An 18,728-nucleotide genomic window follows, 5' to 3' on the forward strand; every position below is an offset into this window, starting at 1 on the left:
TCGATCTCGTACTTATCCAATTCTTCTGCTAGTTCTATTTCTTTACCATTCAGGCTTCTTATGTTGATAGTATTGATCTTGAACTCTATTCATGTTGAGTTGTATTTCAGGATTTGTTCCAGGAGATGACTTTTCGCTGTTCGCCCTCGTTCCCTGGTGAAAACAATGGGGGGCCTTGTTTAACCAGGTGACACCCCAGCAGACATGCAATTCTGTCATGTTGTACCATCATTTTTTTTTGTGGTTTAATCCAATAAGAATACAATTTGGTTGGCTAAATCCCGAATTGCTAGCCCATCCTTGTTCGTTCAGTATCCAGGTAGATACCTAACAGGATGTGCTATGAGAAGGTGAGGATTGGACATTAGGTCAGAAAAGCCCTGGTCGGTTCTCCACATCCCTTTAAAGGCTCTTCTCAGTTATACAGCTCTGACCCTTAAGTACTCTCCCCCACATGATAAAGCTTATAGAATTTCCACCAATACAGATAAAAGAATCCTACAGCTACAGTATGGATACAATAGAACATTAGTAAGATTTTGGCTTCCAAAATAATCAGAACAGAACCAAGAATAAAAAGGAGAAGTGATTTTCCCATATATCCAATCGATCAGATAAAATAGCAAGATTGCTCCCCCCACAAAACATAAGTTATCTTCCAGTCAAAATCTCTAATCACTGAAACCTCTGCATCCACCACTTAAAAAAATCAGGCAACAACATCAGTTGCAATTGTGGTCTACACTATATAGGACAGGCAGGCAGATCTGGTGAGATATGCCGATCAGAACTATGTTGAGAATGAAAGAAAGTACAAATCAGGGCTGGCAGCACATACAGAACAAAACATAAGTCAAACAACAAACTGAAATGCTACACATAGATTACTGTTTTTTATTCAAGAAGATTTAAAGCAGGTGAAATGATGAATCATCCTCCAGTGTAACAAAAAACAAGGGATGATTTTACATGAAGTCTGGTCTTTAATCCATCATGATGCACTTGTATCTACCTAATATAGAGCAGCCCATGAAACAACAGCCAGGATAATAGTGAATACATACTTTCCATTGTTAAAATGTTTTCAAATAATTTCACTGGAGATCTTAACTGATATTACTTGCTTTTTAGTTTATTCGTGTTATTTCTGGATAAAGTGAAACAAAGTATTTCACAAAACTAGTCAAAATAAAAACATAGTTTCTATTTGACATCTTTGTTTGTGGTGTGATACCAGATAAAATATTTCTAAATGATTATATATTTTATAAACAAAATGGAATGCAAATAAACTATACCATTATCTAAATGGGACACAGCCACATAACTGTTTTCTGGAGAAACGGTGACTAAAGAAATGGGAAGACCCATTCGAGGGAGAAAATGTCTGTTTTCAGAACCGAGTTTCCATTTTACCAATACACATTCTCCTCCTCCACTGTAAAGATAGCTTCCTAAAGAAAAGAGAAAAATGCATTAAAAACTAATTACCATTTACATTTAATACTGCAAACCATTCACTACAAAAAATAATTCACTAAAATATTATATTATATGCAAACTTTTTTTTTTTTTTTTTATCATGCAAAAAAATTAAATAAGAAGGAAAATTTCTCAATTCCACTGAGCTGGATAGAATTCCTTTACTGAATAAAGTGCACAGATTTGCTCGAAATATTACAGGTTATGAGCCACAGTTCTTGATCACTGATGGTTGTTAAATCAAAATGTGCAACTTTACATTGAAATGTTCTATTTTAATGTCATCATGTATGTGGCATAAACACCACTGTATTTTTGCCCACACACTGAAAATGAAAAAAATAATATCCCCTTAATTTAATTAATGAAAAAAAGAAACTTGTTCAAATTCTGTAGGTGAATTAATTTTTTATACAATGCTTTTTTTTTTTTTAATCACAGCTACATCATTCGGTGATTTTGGAGACAAAGTTCATTAATCCAAGATTTAAGTTTATCCTTCCACAAAAAAAAAAAAAAAAAAAAAAAAAAAAAAAAAAAAAAAAAAAAGTTCTACTTTAAAGATTCCAAGACCAAATTGGAGAATTACTTTGGAATAGTGCAAAAAAAATTACTGTTCAATAGACAACTTCTGACACACCCAGACTTTAAAAATGTTAATTTCTACAGTTTTGTATTTAATCTTGCAAAATCGGTACACGTATTTAATTGTAGATATAATATTGCCTTCCTGCATGAAATAGTTGCAATCCAGTAATAAATTATCTACCATACTGGGTAGTCACTTGTTCAACCTCAGGAGTCCTCAACTTTATCTTCTCGCATACTCTGATATTTTGCTTCAATTTCCTTCTCAAAATCTTCATTTTCATTATAATATTGAATAATGACCATCAATAGATGCAACTGTCTCAGTTTCTGATGTGGTTCATGTCCAATGGGATTTCATTTCCACTATCTGCCTTATTCATGATTGAATGTTTAAAATCACAACATGCAAAACATTTCTGAATGATCTTGTTGCTTATTTCTCGCCAGCTATCGGCAAGAAATAACTGTACTGATTGTAAAAGAATAACTTTTGTGCTGACATCTGTGGCAGTTGTCAAGAACCAGTAAAATTTTTCTTGATGTCATTGAAATTCCATGTCCCAACTCATACATCAATTCTGAGAAAAAAAAAAAAAAAAATCATCTAAGCATTTTTGTTAGCATGGTATTAAACAGGTAAACTCTAAATTCCAATCCCTTTAAATTATTGAGGCCTAGTTCTTTTTCCAATAACTAACAGCTTTTGTTTACCAGTTCCTGAAATATTTAAACAACATAACAGTTACATGATTAGTTGCTTCCACTGATCAAAACAATGTACCTTGTTTATCAGAGAAACCATTCAATGTGGCACAATAAAATCTTCCTGTTTTGACAGTGTCGCAGGTGTCACCAGCACTAAATTTTTGAATCAACATTATGTAATTTTTCTACCACTCCATGTGCAAAGGTTACTGGCTGGCCCAATTAAAGTTTTGTGTCCCAAATAAACAGCAAATTCTTGTTATATTCTCTTTTTTGTTTTTTTGTTCTTCCCCACTTGCCCCAATTAATTAGAATCTACTGTATGTGATAATAACATGCTATTGAGCCTGATATGTGAATAAAATCTTTAGCAGGTCTTTTAGGTAAATGAACTTATGCAAGGAAGGCAAAATCAAATTAGCTGAACAGGGCCAAAGAAAATCTCAAGGCATTCTTTAACTGTAAGACATTATGTAATTTTTCTACAACTCCATGTGCAAAGGCTGGTCCAATTAAACAGTATTGTGTCCCAAATAAATAGAGAAAATTCTTGTTATATTCTCTTTTTTGTTCTTCCCCCACTTGCCTGAATGTAGCAAGTAAAAGGAAAAATGACTATGGAAGGATAACTTTAACAAGTGCTGATGGTAGTGAAGTCACAGAAGCAGTTGAAATAACTGAGTCACTGAGCAACTACTTTTCAAGGGTTCAAATGAGGATATTGCTACCAATGTGACAAGAACTGATGTTGACAAATTGGAAGTACTTAGAATCTCAATACAACTGTAGACAAGGGATTAGATTACATCAGCCAATGTTTTATCAGAATACACAAGGAATTGGTGGTGCATCTGACCAGGCAGTTTAACTTAAGTCTCAGCTCTGATAAGTTCTAAGGGAGTGAAATGAGGGCAAACGTTTCCAAGTTTCCAAGACTGCAGTAGCAAATTATAGACAATATCTCGGGAGTGGTGATAAAAGCATTAATAAGATTGGTCAAAGACAGGATTCAGAAATGGGGGAAAAGAATAAGAGACAGCATGACTTTGTGAAGGGTAGGTAATTTACATTTTTATAACAAAGTAACAACTGAATCGAATAAAGTGAATGGCTACTTGATGATACTGCTATATTTCGTGAAAATGTATGACAGAATATCACATGGAACAGTTATATAAATTAGAAAGAATAAATATGAAACTGGTGATATGGATATGAGGGTGACTGATGGACAAACACCAAAGAGTAGAACAAGGAGGAAAATAATCCTGGAGAAAGCAGGTGACTAGTTGTGTGCTACAAAGTTCTGCACTCTAACCACTACTGTTTAATTTGTACATAAATGACTTAAGGAATGATTTGAAGGGAAATATTCAATTGTTTGCTGATAATGCAAAACTATCCGTGTGGTTAGCCTAGTGACTATGTGCTTCGCAACCATATGCCTGGGAAAGGAGTGTCCTGGGTTCGATTCCCGTCACCGACGTGAGGAGCTTAAGGATCTTCCTCAGCCATAGCCAAGTTAGCCGGTCTTGAGCGTGGACAGCAGTTCCCCCTCCCCAATTTATCTGGGGTTTTTCATCCCGCAAGCAGGCAAACCGGCCCAGTGAACACACAGATCTACAGCCATAAATACTTAACCACCCATGAAGGGGCTCAACTAGTCCCAATAGAGACGGGGGGAGAAAAGGGAGGAAACTCCATATGAATAAGTTAATCAACCTGAAAGTGCTTGCAGAATGATTTAAATATGCTGACAGTATGAGCAAAAGATAATCGACATCAATTTTACATGGAAAAGTGTAAACTTATATTTTTTCCAAATTATGATATGCATTTTGAAATGAAAAGATCACAAGCTATGCACCACATTGATGGAAAGGCATTCTGGGAAATTTCTGATGCTAGAGATTTGACGTTGGAAGCCAGGTGAAGCTAAGAGGACATACTGCTATTGTGCCCAGGGCAGCTCACAGGATTACTTGGTTATTGAAGAAAATGCTAACAAACAGAAATAAGGAAGTTACCATTCCTTATGAGGCATTGATATGTCCACATCTAGATTACTGTGCAAAGGTCTGGTTACCTAGGTTTTGTTGGAATGAGGAAGTGGAGAGGATCCAGAAACTATGATAACAGATCCAGAAATCTGTCATCATAGTGGAACATTCCACTATGATGACAGATTGAGGTTTGTAAGTTTTAAAAGTTGGTTGATACAAAAGTAGAAGTACAGTTAAATACTGAAGAGGAAAAAAAAAATATTAACAGGCATTATAGTTACTCTGATCAAATTATAATATACCACAAAATCCTATATTAGAAGTACAAGAGAAATGAAAAATTATGTAACAAAAATATACATAGCTAAGATGCACTCAGGTTAACATAAAAAAAAAAACTATATTCTGACATCATTAATATATTAAGCCCATCTTTTTTTTTTTTTTAATCTTTATAAAAAATAAATGTGCACACATTTTCAATACATTTACAGTTTCCTATTATGTTTCATACTGATTCAATGTAACTGTTGACCTTTTACTGAATTTACTATCACCCTTTTATTTTCATGAGTAATAAAAATAAAGATAATTTTTTCAATTCAACCTCAGAAAGACAAACCTCCAAAATTCTGTGGAAACTGACAACATACATGTAAAATTTGAAAGTACTTACTCACCTAAACTAATGTACAATAGGTTTATAACGTTATGTGGATGGATGGTCACAAAAAATCATAATTATGCTAGTTTAAGTCAAGGGATATTACATCCCATGTTGTTTCTTAGCCAAATAAGAAACTCAAAGAGTTTCATGCCGAATATAGTAGAAACTATATAAAGTTCGGCGATTCCAAGCGTAAGCAAATACCTGGATACTGCAGTAGTGCAAGCTGAGGCAACTCATGTCAAAGGTGGAGCAAGCTCCGATCAGTATTCTTGATATTTACCCATAATGTGAACTTATATCTAATAATTATGCTAAATTTTATGTTAATTTCCTCCCCCCCTTCTCATATCTATGATTGAAATAATGCTGTTTTAAAATGAAATGTTGCTTTAAATAACGGGTATGTCATGTCATTTCAAGGTATTAGATGTGAAACCTATATTTTTTAAAATATTTTAAATATATCCAAACATACCTTCAGCAGAAAAAGCAAGATCAGCAACAGGAAGAGTGTGCCAATGATAAATAGAACGAGTAGGGTGATTACTTCCTAGCATTTCTGCCCTATTTAAACAAAATAACAGTACATCAATAAATTAAAAGTAGCAAATAATTAAAATGATAATGATGCATGAATTATATTTAATATGATGTATTCATCTATTTTAACAAATTACATAACTTGTTGCAGCTATATAATTGTTTAATTATTTAGTTACTATCAATACATACAAAGTCAACTCACACAATGGGAGAACCCATAAGGGCAAAATTTGTTATAGCCAAAGGTTTGCTACAATCAGCTTCCTATAGAATAGCACTGGTTGTTATGCTAATACATCACAATCAGTGCTCACCAAATGGTGTTTGAGTGGGAGCTAACCAGAAATGTTGCCATAAGGCTACACTAGACACTTCCATTTGTATAAATAGTTCTAAGTCTTTCATTACCACGTCCATCTTGCTTGGAATATCTCTCTCTCTACAGGACTTTTGTCAATTCCATTAATTTGTCATCTGTCCTCCAGATATCGCCAAACCATTAAATTCTCTAAGTTCTTATAATTGAATATTTTGTGAATATATCAATAATGAAAGGGAAAAATGAAATCTAGTAGCTCTTCAAAAGGTGTTTAAACTCAAATATGTAAACATTAATCGAGAAAACAAATTTAAAAAAACTATTTGAAATCAAGGAACCAAACCTCAATGGTAAAAAAACAGTTCATTCAGCCAGGAACTTGTTTCACAAGGATAGAAAAATCCAAACTTCATTGTGGGTTTAAGATGTAGTCCTGGAGAATTCATATCAAAAGAACCTATCAAGTATGTCAGCATCTGCTTTAAGAGAATACAGCAAAAATATTGTAATATTTGCAAATCCAATTAATTGAGTGATAATTAGAATGCACATGCAGATTTTTTTCTATGAATTTCACATCCCATCTACCCCTTTCTTAAAGCAATATATAATTAAATTAAAAACATTTTCATTTGTAGAAAATATTAGTCACAGCAGTTCATATTTATATGCAGTGAATTCCTAGGTTTGTAGGAATTAAGTGTTAACATGTAGGAGGGTGGCCTGAAAAGTTCTCAGCCTAAAAACGAATTTATAATTTCAAAATTATTTTTCAACATAATCTCCCTTAAGAGTAATACATTTATTCCAGCAATGCTCCAGTGCCACTACCACATCCCTGTAGTGGTTCTCAGTAAGATCTGCAAAATATCCCTCTACAGCTGCAAATCTCTTGATTCAAAGAAAAATGCTGACCAGCAAGGAAGAGTTTTTAGTTTGGGGAAGAGATAGAAGTCAGAAAGAGCCAAATCTGGGGAATAGGGTGGATGTTCCAACAATTCATAGTGCAGGTCCCTTAATTTTCCCATTGTTAAAACACCTTTGTGGGCAGGTGCATTGTCCTGATGAAAGATGATTTTTTTTCTTCAGCAAACCGGGTCTTTTCTCACAAATTTGTTTGTCTAGTCTGGTTAAAAGATCGGAATAATATCCCCTGATTATTGATTTATCCTTTTCACGATAATTAATAAACAAAATGCCTTTAGTATCCCAAAATACCGATGCCATGACCTTTTCTGCTGATGGAACCGATTTTGTCTTCTTTGGCACTAAACAACCGACTTCTGTCCACTGTTTTGACTGCTGTTTGGATTCTGGTATGTAATGGTGAATCCAAGTCTCACCCATAGTAATAAATCAAAGCATAAAATCAGTTTTATTCTTGTTAAAACGCTCCAAGCACTGTTCAGAGATTTTCATGCAAGTGCGTTTTTGATCTGCTGTGAGCAAGCATGGCACCCATCTTGCGCAAAGCTTTTTCATTTGCAATTCTTCATGCAAAATATATCCTACACATTCTTTTGAAATATCTATAGTCTCAGCAATTTCATGCACTTTGACTTGCCAGTCATCCAATACCATATCGTGCACTTGATCAATGATTTCTGTCTGTTGTTGTTACACTTTTTTAGACGTCCTTCACATGGATCATCTTCAAGGCTGGTACTGCTACGTTTAAACTTGGCAGCCCATTTCTTAGTTGTTCAAAAACAGAGGAGAAGAGTGCCCAAAAACTTTTATGAACTTCGAATGAATTTCTTTTGGCGTTAAACCTTCTTTTACAAAGAATTTTATAACCGCATGATACTCAATTTTATCCATTTCAAGGGATACAGACAACACTTTTGCTTCAGACAGCTGTATAAAACTACTTGATAGAATGACCTGCAATTTCACATGGATGCTTATGAGAGATGTACGAACTTAGAAAAAAAAAATCTTGCCGATAGTGTTGCCATCTATGGTCGAGGCTGAGAACTTTTCAGACCACCCTCGTACATGCTATTTCATGAAAGATCTAAATATGATACCATTTTTTATTATACTGAAAAAGGTGCATTAATTTTGAACAATTTCCTTATCTTGGATAAGTAACTTGCAGTTTATTTCATAAGAAAATAAGTTGGAGATTATTTACTTTTTTCTGAAGCAGCAATTTTCAGGATAAGAAGCAAAAGACAACCAGCTGCACTCTTGAAGTTTAATATTCAAACTTTTAATCACTACAAACATGTTGGAGGTACATAATAACATTCATGATAAGAAAATTGTTCAAAATTAATGGTTATAGGACTTAAAAATAAGAAACAATTACTTAAAGTGCAGTTGATCATATTTAGAAGAAATTAAAAAATTTAGAATAAATTATTAACTAATATGCTTTCAGTCTAAATTTTTTTCATAAATCTGTTTACATACCAAAGGAGAATTCGGCCAATGCTATCACCAGTGGCTAGGATGTACTCTGAAGGATGGCAGGCTACACAGGTTAAATGGGAATTTGTCTTATGACTATAGGAATAAAATTAATAATTAAAAATTTTAAAATACTTCAAGTTTAAATACTGAACTATTTCCATGATTAAAGATATACTTAAAAAAAAAAAAAAAGCATAATAGCATTAAAAGCATGCTCAGAAGAATGTGAATATTTGTTCAATGATGATTTTGTAATTATTCATAATTATCCATGGAATCCTTTCTTATTATTACCCTTATGTAGTATACAACATTATTCCTCACTGAAGTTTAAATACTCTTGCAGTTCAGTTTGATGCACAATTTAGTAATTTTTGTACTGGAGAAAAAAATTTCTTCTACTACTTCAAAAACAACATATCTAAGTTGAGCTAATTCCGTCGCCCTTTCCAGTAGAAATAACAAATATATCCGGCGTTCTTAAGACAGATGAAACTTTCCAATCAGCGTTTCTTCGACATTCCTTTAGAACATCGACTGCAATAGCTTCTTCTCATCTTCTTTATACCCTCTTTTACCTTGGGGTGTCGAGGGTCCATTGATCATTGGACCTCAATCCGTTCACAGGATAAGGTGGTCAGCCCTATGCCCCGGTATATCCTATGGCCTGTAGTGTTAAGTTCTCAAGGCCAGTTTGCCTGCTTTGCGGGATGAAAAACCCCAGAATAAACTGGGGAAAAAACCCTGCTGTCCACGCCTAAGACTGGCTAACTTGGTTATGGCTGAGGAAGATCCTTCAGCTCCTCACTTCACCGACAGGAATCGAACCTAGGACACTCCTTCCCCAGGCATATGGTTGCGAAGCGCATAGCCACTAGGCTAACCGCGCAGACTGCAATAGCTTCTTTTATTTACTAATTACTTGTTGACAGTCTCAACTCCTCCAGTTTAAAGACTCACAGATTTACTATTCCTGTTCGGAATCTACTATTAATATTCTTCCGACTGTCACATAAAACTAAATAAACTTCATAAGAACAAAATTCCTCAGGTCTGCATTCTTAACTTTCATTAGCTCTCTCTTGTTTTTTGCGTTACCTCAATACCGAACGCTCTATCTGTCAGCTGTCAATCATGCATCAAACTCCTCGGCAAGCATGCGCACTATATGTGAGTGGCAAACAAGAAGTCATGTATAATGGTTGATGTGTTGTCTCCATTAGCATAACGTAATGAGAATGTCTTTACAAAACACAACAATTAATATTTTTAAATTACAATAAAATTTCTGAAAGTAACACAACTATCCAAATCCAGTAAGTACATAAATTTTTTAAATGCTTTACATTTCATTTTGAGAAAATAACATCAATAAAATGGGCACATCGCAAGTGCCGACAATACATGTTATGAAACCAAAACTAATAATGTACTAACAAACAATTTGTAAAAATATTCATAATTTTAAATTATGATTATTTTTACACATGGTTGGGAAGTTTAAAGACTTAGATTGAAACAAGAATTGATAATAGTGGTAGAAAATATTCAAGAGGAATGTAATCAGGAGTTTACATATCAATACTTGAGTTACAAAAAGCCATCAAAGCCAAAATGTGGAAATGCAGCTGAAGATGTTCAAATAGAAATGCACAAATACGGAGGTAACTGTTTTACAGTAGCTGCACTGCATAATTCAAAAGGCATGGTTAGAACATGCCTTTTGGAATTCTAACATGGTTAGAATTCCAAATGACTAGAGTAGTTCTCATAACATCCATCTGTAAAAAGTGAAATTAAAATGAATGTAAGAATTAAAGAAATTTCCTTATTGAGTGTTGCATATACGATATAAGCAAGCATACTTGAGAAAAATTGTCAAAGAAAAACTTTAAGAACAAGCTGGGTTCAGGACAAGTAGGAGTTCAGATTTTCACTTGAAGACAGATAGCTGAGAATTTGTGGGAACATAACAAGGTGTCAAAGTTTTCTAGATCAGGAAAAAGGAACATGACAAGGTGCAAGAGAAAAGCTGTTCAAAATAATAGTTATATAGTGCAAATGGGTGTTTGTACTATGCTCAGTAAATGGTTGCAAATGTACTTAGCAATACACAGTATGTTTAAGTTGTATGTCAGTATAATTAGAATTGAAGGACATATACAAAGAAAGTTTGATGTAATAATCAGGTGTCAGACAAGGTGCATGCTACTCCACTTATTCATCATCTATATCGATCACATTATAAAAGAAAGTGGAATTAAACCTCAGATCTTAATCTTAGCTCTTTACTTCATGTGTGGATGTTATACTGAACAAACAAGATTCGTATTGGCTTAAAGCCAAACAAAATGATGGTACAACATGACAGAATTTCATGACAGCTTAGGCACTGCCTGGTTTGTTAGTATCAACTAACATGATTAGTTAACCACTAAATATTCTTGTAGATAGACTTATGTTGGTGATACATAACTGTTAATTTTAAGGAAAGACAACGTATACTATTATATTAATTAAATAACTTTAATTAATACTTCCTATATTTCAGTAATGGTACATTACCATCTTCAGGGAACAGAAAGTTGTGGCCCCTAGGCTACAACTTCGCCATAACACCGAAAAAATCCCTTCTGAAGAAATAATGATTCAGTTAGAACTTAATATCCGCAACCTTCCCAACCATATTGCCAACAATATCAGACTAGATGTAGCCAGTGTTCTTACACAAGCTAAACCTCCAAAATGCAACTTATCTAAAGAAGAATTCAAAGCTCTACAGGAATTAAAAAATAACAGCAAAATAATAATTACTAAAGCAGATAAGGGAAATGCCACTGTAGTTCTAAACAAAACCGACTAAACAGATAAGCTTTCCTCCTTGCTATTAGATCAGTCTACTTACCTCCCTATAGAATATGATCCTACCAGCTTCCAAATCAGAATACTCTATAGGCTACTTAAGAAGGTTACTTTTTTGCATGTGGAAATTACTACCAAACTAAAACCTTTTAACTCTAGACCACCCCCCCCCAGAACATATGGACTTCCAAAAATCCATAAGCAGAATGTGCCACTACGTCCCATTGTCTACGGCATTGATTCCCCCACATACAAATTAGCCAAACATTTAGCCAAAGTGCTCACACACCTTCACACATAAAAAATTCAGCCCACTTTAAAGCCAGTATAGAAAACCTCTCACTCCAACACACTGAATAATGGTCAGTTTTGATGTCTCCTCCTTATTCACCAATGTCCCACTCAAAGATACTTTGGACCTCATCCAAGGCAAATTTCCTCCCAATATCTCAGCTCTATTTCAGTTCACTATGAACTCAGCCTATTTCGTTTGGCAAAGAAAATTCTATAAACAAATAGAGGGGACAGCCATGGGTTCTCCTCTCTCCACCTCTGGCTAACTTCTTTTCTTAACCTTTGAAGAAAAAGCTTTAAACTCGGCCCCACTTAAACCTATTGTTTGGCTATGCTATGTAGATGATGTGTTTGCTATTTGGCCGCATGGCCTGGACACACTCCAAAACTTCCTATCACACCTAAACAACCAACACCCCAGGATCCAGTTTACCTTAGAAAAAGAAAACAATAACAATCTCCTTTTCCTAGATACTCTGATTACATGCCAGCCTGATGGATCCCTGGCTTTCTCAGTTTACAAAAAAAACCTACACATACAGGTAGACACATTCACCAGCAATCATCCCCGCCTCCCAACAATATGGGATTATAAAAACCCTATATAACAGGGCAAAATTAACCAGTGCAGATAACAATGCCCTTACTACTGAACAACTTAATATAACTTAATCTTCATATGAACATATTCTTAACACCTTTGTAGCCAATGGATACAACTCCCATAAAATTCAAAAAATATTAAAACCAGTTAACCTCAACCCCTTCTCCCCCCCCCCCCCCTCCACAACAGGGACTACTCTAAATCTATCACTATTCCTTATATTCGGGATACTTCTGAAAAGTTAACTAAAATCCTAAAAAAATATGACTTAACAACTTGTTACAAACTATATAAAAAATTGGCATCTCTTATCCGCTCTCCCAAGGACCAGCCACTTCCTCTAGACCTACCTGGAGTTTACCAGGTCCCTTGTAGTTGCAAACTGTCTTACTATGGCCAAACAGGCAGGACAGCTAATATCAGAATATCTGAACATAAGGATTATATTCGTTTCCACCATTAGTCACTCAGGACTCTATGACCATGCTTTGGACACCCGCCATAAAATATTGGAAGAAAGTCTCCTTACTACACCGCAGCAAGTTTAAATATGAGAGATTATTCTTAGAATCAGCCTCAGCTTTAAGAAACTCCCCAAACCTCAATAAATTTGGATGCATGAGACTGTCCCAAATATGGAAGGCTTGCATTCTTAGAACATCAGCCAAGATTAATACCCAATAGCCACTAGGTAGCACCCTTTAGGACTCTAGGACTGACTTCAGTTGTTGTCATCAGCCATATTTGTTCAGTGTTAGTGCCTGCATGCACATTTCATTAATTTTTATGTTCCCTGAAGATGGTAATGTAACATTATTGAAATATAGGAAGTATTAAAGTTATTTAATTAATATAATAGTATATGTTGTCTTTCCTTAAAATTAACAGTTATTAACCACTAAATAGCTGTTAACTTTATATTAATTAAAAGTCTACCCAATTATCGAATACTGCTCTCAGATTTTACTTGACTCAATACAGAAGTGGGCAATCACAAAGATTAATGACCTATCTCTTACCAAACTCACACAGACATTTGATTTCCACAACACATATCTTCTATATATATTTCCATGGTAAACGTTCATATGAAATAGCATCAATTACAACACTCTCTGCTAAATCCATTGAAACACATGCAGCTGCCACCCAACATCCCTTTACAGTAAAACTCGAAACTCACAAAACAAGTTTTTTGTCCTCCACTGTCCATTTTCCTGACATGCACCCTTAAGGGATGTTCAGGATGCTATGATAGCACCACATAAGTTTGCATTTTTTTTATTAATACCCTATCAACAATTTTTCTCCAAATTAGTCTATTATATTTGTCAACATCTAATACTGTCATATCTAGCATTTCATTCTTTTAAGGCACTCCTCCTGACCAAATCAATCCACATAGATGGCCATCCTCTGGGTCTTTTTTCTGCTATATTTGCATCTTTGATATGAATATGGCAGAAAAACAATTCTGAAAAATACAGCAAAAATGCTGTATGGCAGTAAAATTCTGTTTGAATGACCATAACACCTACCATCAGCTCTGCATACACATTCTTGAATGCAAACAATGTCAAGTTCCTTCCTAATGTCTTCATTTTTAATGATTCTACCACTGATGTCATCTCTTCAGGCCCCTAATTTTTCTCAGAACTCTCATGTCTGTGCTCTCGAATCTTTGATTAAGCATTTTATTTCTGACCCAATTCTCAGATCCATAACTTAAAACTGAATTGAACATTGTCTTGTATATTGCTAGTTTGGCTAATTTCTCTAAGAGAGAAATTAGCCAAATTTACACTATATAACTGTTTTGAAAAGCTTTTCCCAGCACCTTGTTGTATGCTTTTCCAGATCTACAAAACTTAAGTACAGATCCTTGTAACATTCCCATGATTTCTCAACTATTTGTCAAAAAATGAAATACAGGTAACCCTTGTGTAAAACGGATGTTATGTTCCATAGAAATTTCGCATTATGCAAGACTCAGATCACATAGAAAAAGTAAGGTATGTTCCGAAATCGTTTTTTTTTTTAATTATATTAACAACAATAACATATCCAACAAAAAATATTTTTATTTAATTTAAGTAATTCATGTAAGTTAAGGAAACATAAACTATGAAACAAATACATAGTAAAAAAATTATAAAAGTTACAAATTGTACGTAAACTTCATTGCACATAATGCATAAATGTTTTAGGCAAAATAAAATAAAGTACATATTTTATTCTTTCATAGCATGAAAATTTGAGGAACGGTTAATTAACATTGGTTTGTCATGTAATCACCTCATACATTACTACAAATTAGTAAAGTAATTCTGTCTTTGGAAACTTTGAATCCAGGAGCTGATCTTTCATTTTTAGAAATATAGGTGCGTTTTGGCATTTTTTCCCAATACAACCCGGATTCATCTGCATTGAACACCTGGTCTGTACTATAAATGTTTATAAACTTTGAGAGCTTTCTGTTTAGTAAGATTTCCATTAAAAGGAATTGTCTTTTGAGTGTATTCTTCTATCTAAATCATTAGAGATTTCTCCATTTTTGCCATTAGAATATTGTGTATACATGAGCAACGAGCTTTGCATTTATTGTTGACCCAGCAATAAACACTTTCTTGGATTTTATATTTGTTTGATTGTTCGAATTGTTGATTCATTTAAATTCAAAGTCCTTGCAACAACTCTTGGCTTTTCTCCATTTTCTAACCGATCCATGATTTTAATTTTTTTCTTTGAGAGAAATGAATTTTCTTTTCAATGTTGGGTTTTCCCTTTCATTGCAGTTTGTGGCCTATAAGAATAATTTTTTACATAAAAAAAAAAAAAGGATTACATATTAATTATGTATGTAACTCACTAGAAAATAAAGTGCTTAGCTTGAGATTAACACACTTATGATTTTTAATGCCCTTTCCTGGGAGAAAACAAAGACAATTTTCAACAAAAAAAACACTTTATACAGTAAACAATTGATGAACATGCATGCTAAAGGGTATCTCCCATAATATAAATGCATGATATGGGCAGACACAAATATAACGAAGATAAAATTTGATTTTCAAGTCGCACGGCGAAAAACATATGAAATGATAAAGGGTTAGTTACTACAATTTGTAGACCATGTTTTTATCAAAACCGCATTGTATAAGTACCACGTTGAACAAGGGTTACTACAATTTGTAGACCGTGTTATATCGAAACTACGCTGTACAAGGGTTACCTGTACTCCAATCATCTGGAATTTACCTTCTGACAAGGCCCTCTGAATTATGCAGTGTAGCTGCTGCAAAATTTTTAAACCTCCATATTTGAATATTTCCAGTCAAATATCATCTCTCCAGCTGTCTTTTCACATTTAGTTTTTAACAGCATTTTCTACCTCAAGTACTGAAATGTACTCCTGTTTGCATTCCAATTGAAAAATTTCTACTAATCTTCTGTCACTACTTGTTTCATTTAACACTTTTTTCAAACTAATTACTCCACATATCTAAGATATCCTTATCCTTCCTTACTACACATACTAGCTAATATATAAACTTACAACCTAATATATGTCACCTTTCATTCAAAATTAAAGATCTTATTCAACCCCTCCAAGGATCCCCTGGCCGATTCTGGAGTATACCATATTTAATGTTCCTGTAACTTGCCTTATATAGGTGAAACTAGATGCACAATTCCTATTAAATTTATGTAACTATGGCAAATCTGGCCTTTCTGATCATGCCATGAATACTTTACATAAAATTCACTGGAAAGGCATCTGTTCATTACATCACACAAAAATGTGGTATGAGCACAAATTTAAGGAGGCCTGTAAAATTCTAAATCGACCACCCTAATCTTAATAATAATGGTGTAAAAATCTTAAGAATATGGATGGCATATATTCTACTCATATAACCTTTTGTCTTAAGAGTTCATTATAAATTATAATTAGGACTGTAATACTCCAGTATCTTAGCCTTAATATAACAAACATTTATGTTAATTTACTGATTAGTCCACTATTGCTGTATTAAAATATGTGAATTTGTTCTCTGATCATGTTATAAATAGGATACAGCTTTGATGTAGTCCCCTCCCCACATACACGCACACTTATACATAAAATGCATGCAATCAGAAACATAAGAAAATGGACAAAACCAATACCAATTCATATAACAAGGCAAGTGAAAAGTTATCCATTTTGAAACAATTCCATTAAAAAAACATAAAAGAAATCAAAAGAGCCTGATAAAGCCAAGTCCTTAAAATTTAAACATCACTAAGAAATTTCTTATTTTTATTGTCACTTGAAACCAACATAATTAGTTTTTGTACATTGCTTGCATAAAAACCAAGAAAATGAATTCAGACAATTATAGAAAGATAGTTCTTAATAGTATTCCTGTATAAGTGATGCCACTTGTCATAAATTAAATTTAAAAAATATTATTTTTAAAGTGAACAAATGCAGTTAGTTTCCACATAGCACATCTGACAAAGTGGGTACAACTGTACACTTACCCGTTGTGATCAACTATAGAACTAAGCAACTAACTCACAGAGTTTTGGAACTGCATATAGTTGGATATTAGGCAAACTTGAGTATTATATAAACTAATTTATTCTTCTTATACTCCCACCATACACACACAAAAATAAAAACTGAAAGAAAATAATCTTGGTTTCAAGTATTGACTTAGTTTCAGATAAATATGTCAAATAAAATTTCCATTTCCACCATTATCTAATGTATAATGCACATTAATTTCAAAAAGAATACTTACACTTTAAATATATTCTTTACAATATGAAACACACGAAGTTCATGCTTGTATATACCAGCAACATAGTTTCCCTTAAAAATGAAAGTTCAAATTATGTATTTCTGTTTATAATATAAATCAAACTTATAAAAATGTTAACTGATACTTTTAAATGATTATTATAAACTAATTTAAAGCAAAAGAAAGTATCATTTTAAAATTAGTTTCCTTTCCTGAGTAATGAATTAAGAATAGTCAATTTCACAGCAAACTGTAAGAATCACAGTTTTATGCCTGTTATTTGTATGTTTCTCAGACTGGTTTATGAGATAACAAAAAAATCCTGCCTTCTCTGGATGAGACCAGCAAATACACCTTCAATAAAAAGCCATTATAAGAGAGATTCTTTGCATCCTAGATTGGATTGAATCTAAGTCTTTCAACCAAAAGACATCGTTAATACCAAATAAGATGTAGAGTCTCCATATATAATTGACAGGCATATCTATTATTTGTCAAGAAATGCATGTATGAGATGTGTTACAAATATGAAAACTTTTTTATGCATGGCCTTAATTAAAAATATACCATTTAAATAAATAATGTGAGAGTATTCTGCAACAGTCATTTCTATTCATAGCCCAAAGACAGTGCTAAAAATATCTTTAAAACTATGTTGTAAAATATTTTTATATCAAAAAATTAATAAAAATAATTAATAAAAAAATGAAAAAGATATAAACATAAAAATTGCAAAATATTTAAAAATAACAGGTGTAATTAACTCTATATTTAAACCAAACCTAGTTCAAAAACAAACCAGGCTAAAAGTATACAATACATTAGCTCTACCAGTCTTAATGTATGGAAGCAAAATCTGGACAATAAAACAAAAAGACAAACAAAGATTAACAACAGCAAAAATGAAGTTTATGAGAAAAACTGCAAAGTATACCCTATTTGATCACAAAAGAAACAAAGATATTATGAAAGAATTAAACCAAGAACCAGTAATAGAAAAAATTAAAAAGTATAAACATAAATGGATAGAACACGTTCAAAGAATGAAAACAGAAAGATTACCAAAACAAGCCTTAAAGTACAAGCCATTAGGAAAAAGAAAACCAGGACATCCTCTTAAACGATTCAACAATAACTTCTAAAGCCGGAATAGGCCATGCTAGGCCTAAATCCTTGATATGCATGATGATGATGATGAATAAACCTATGCTTAAATAAAAGCAAGAAGTAGTACTACTATGCCACTATAACTTTATCCAAGCGTAAGCAACCAAAGTTTGCATGTGAAGCATTTTCGTGACTAGGTCACTTGTATATAGAGGCTAATGACTTCACATTTTATGAAGATGCTTCACATGCAAACTTTGTTTGCTTACACTTGGATAGAGGATTAAACAAAAATATAATTTCTTGGTGCTTTTAATTTAAAACCAAATGAAAAAACTTT

At 33.3% G+C, this 18,728-nt stretch overlaps 1 protein-coding gene across 2 annotated transcripts in view; it reads right to left on the reverse strand.

The window, feature by feature from the left end:
- Positions 1–18,728, reverse strand: part of l(2)05287 (WD repeat-containing protein l(2)05287) — a 211,380-nt gene that overhangs the window by 119,578 nt on the left and 73,074 nt on the right. For both annotated transcript variants that reach the window (XM_090402934.1, XM_090402935.1), the window contains exons 6-9: positions 17,282–17,352; positions 8,732–8,824; positions 5,927–6,015; positions 1,299–1,454 (exon numbers count right to left, since the gene is read on the reverse strand). In XM_090402934.1, the coding sequence (XP_090259060.1) occupies positions 1,299–1,454; positions 5,927–6,015; positions 8,732–8,824; positions 17,282–17,352 (409 nt within the window). The remainder of the gene's footprint in view (positions 1–1,298; positions 1,455–5,926; positions 6,016–8,731; positions 8,825–17,281; positions 17,353–18,728) is intronic.

This window comes from Typopeltis vanoorti, chromosome 13, assembly GCF_054136105.1.
Source record: "Typopeltis vanoorti isolate ZY-2024b chromosome 13, IOZ_Tvanoo_1.0, whole genome shotgun sequence".
In the NCBI taxonomy this organism is placed as follows: domain Eukaryota; kingdom Metazoa; phylum Arthropoda; class Arachnida; order Uropygi; family Thelyphonidae; genus Typopeltis; species Typopeltis vanoorti.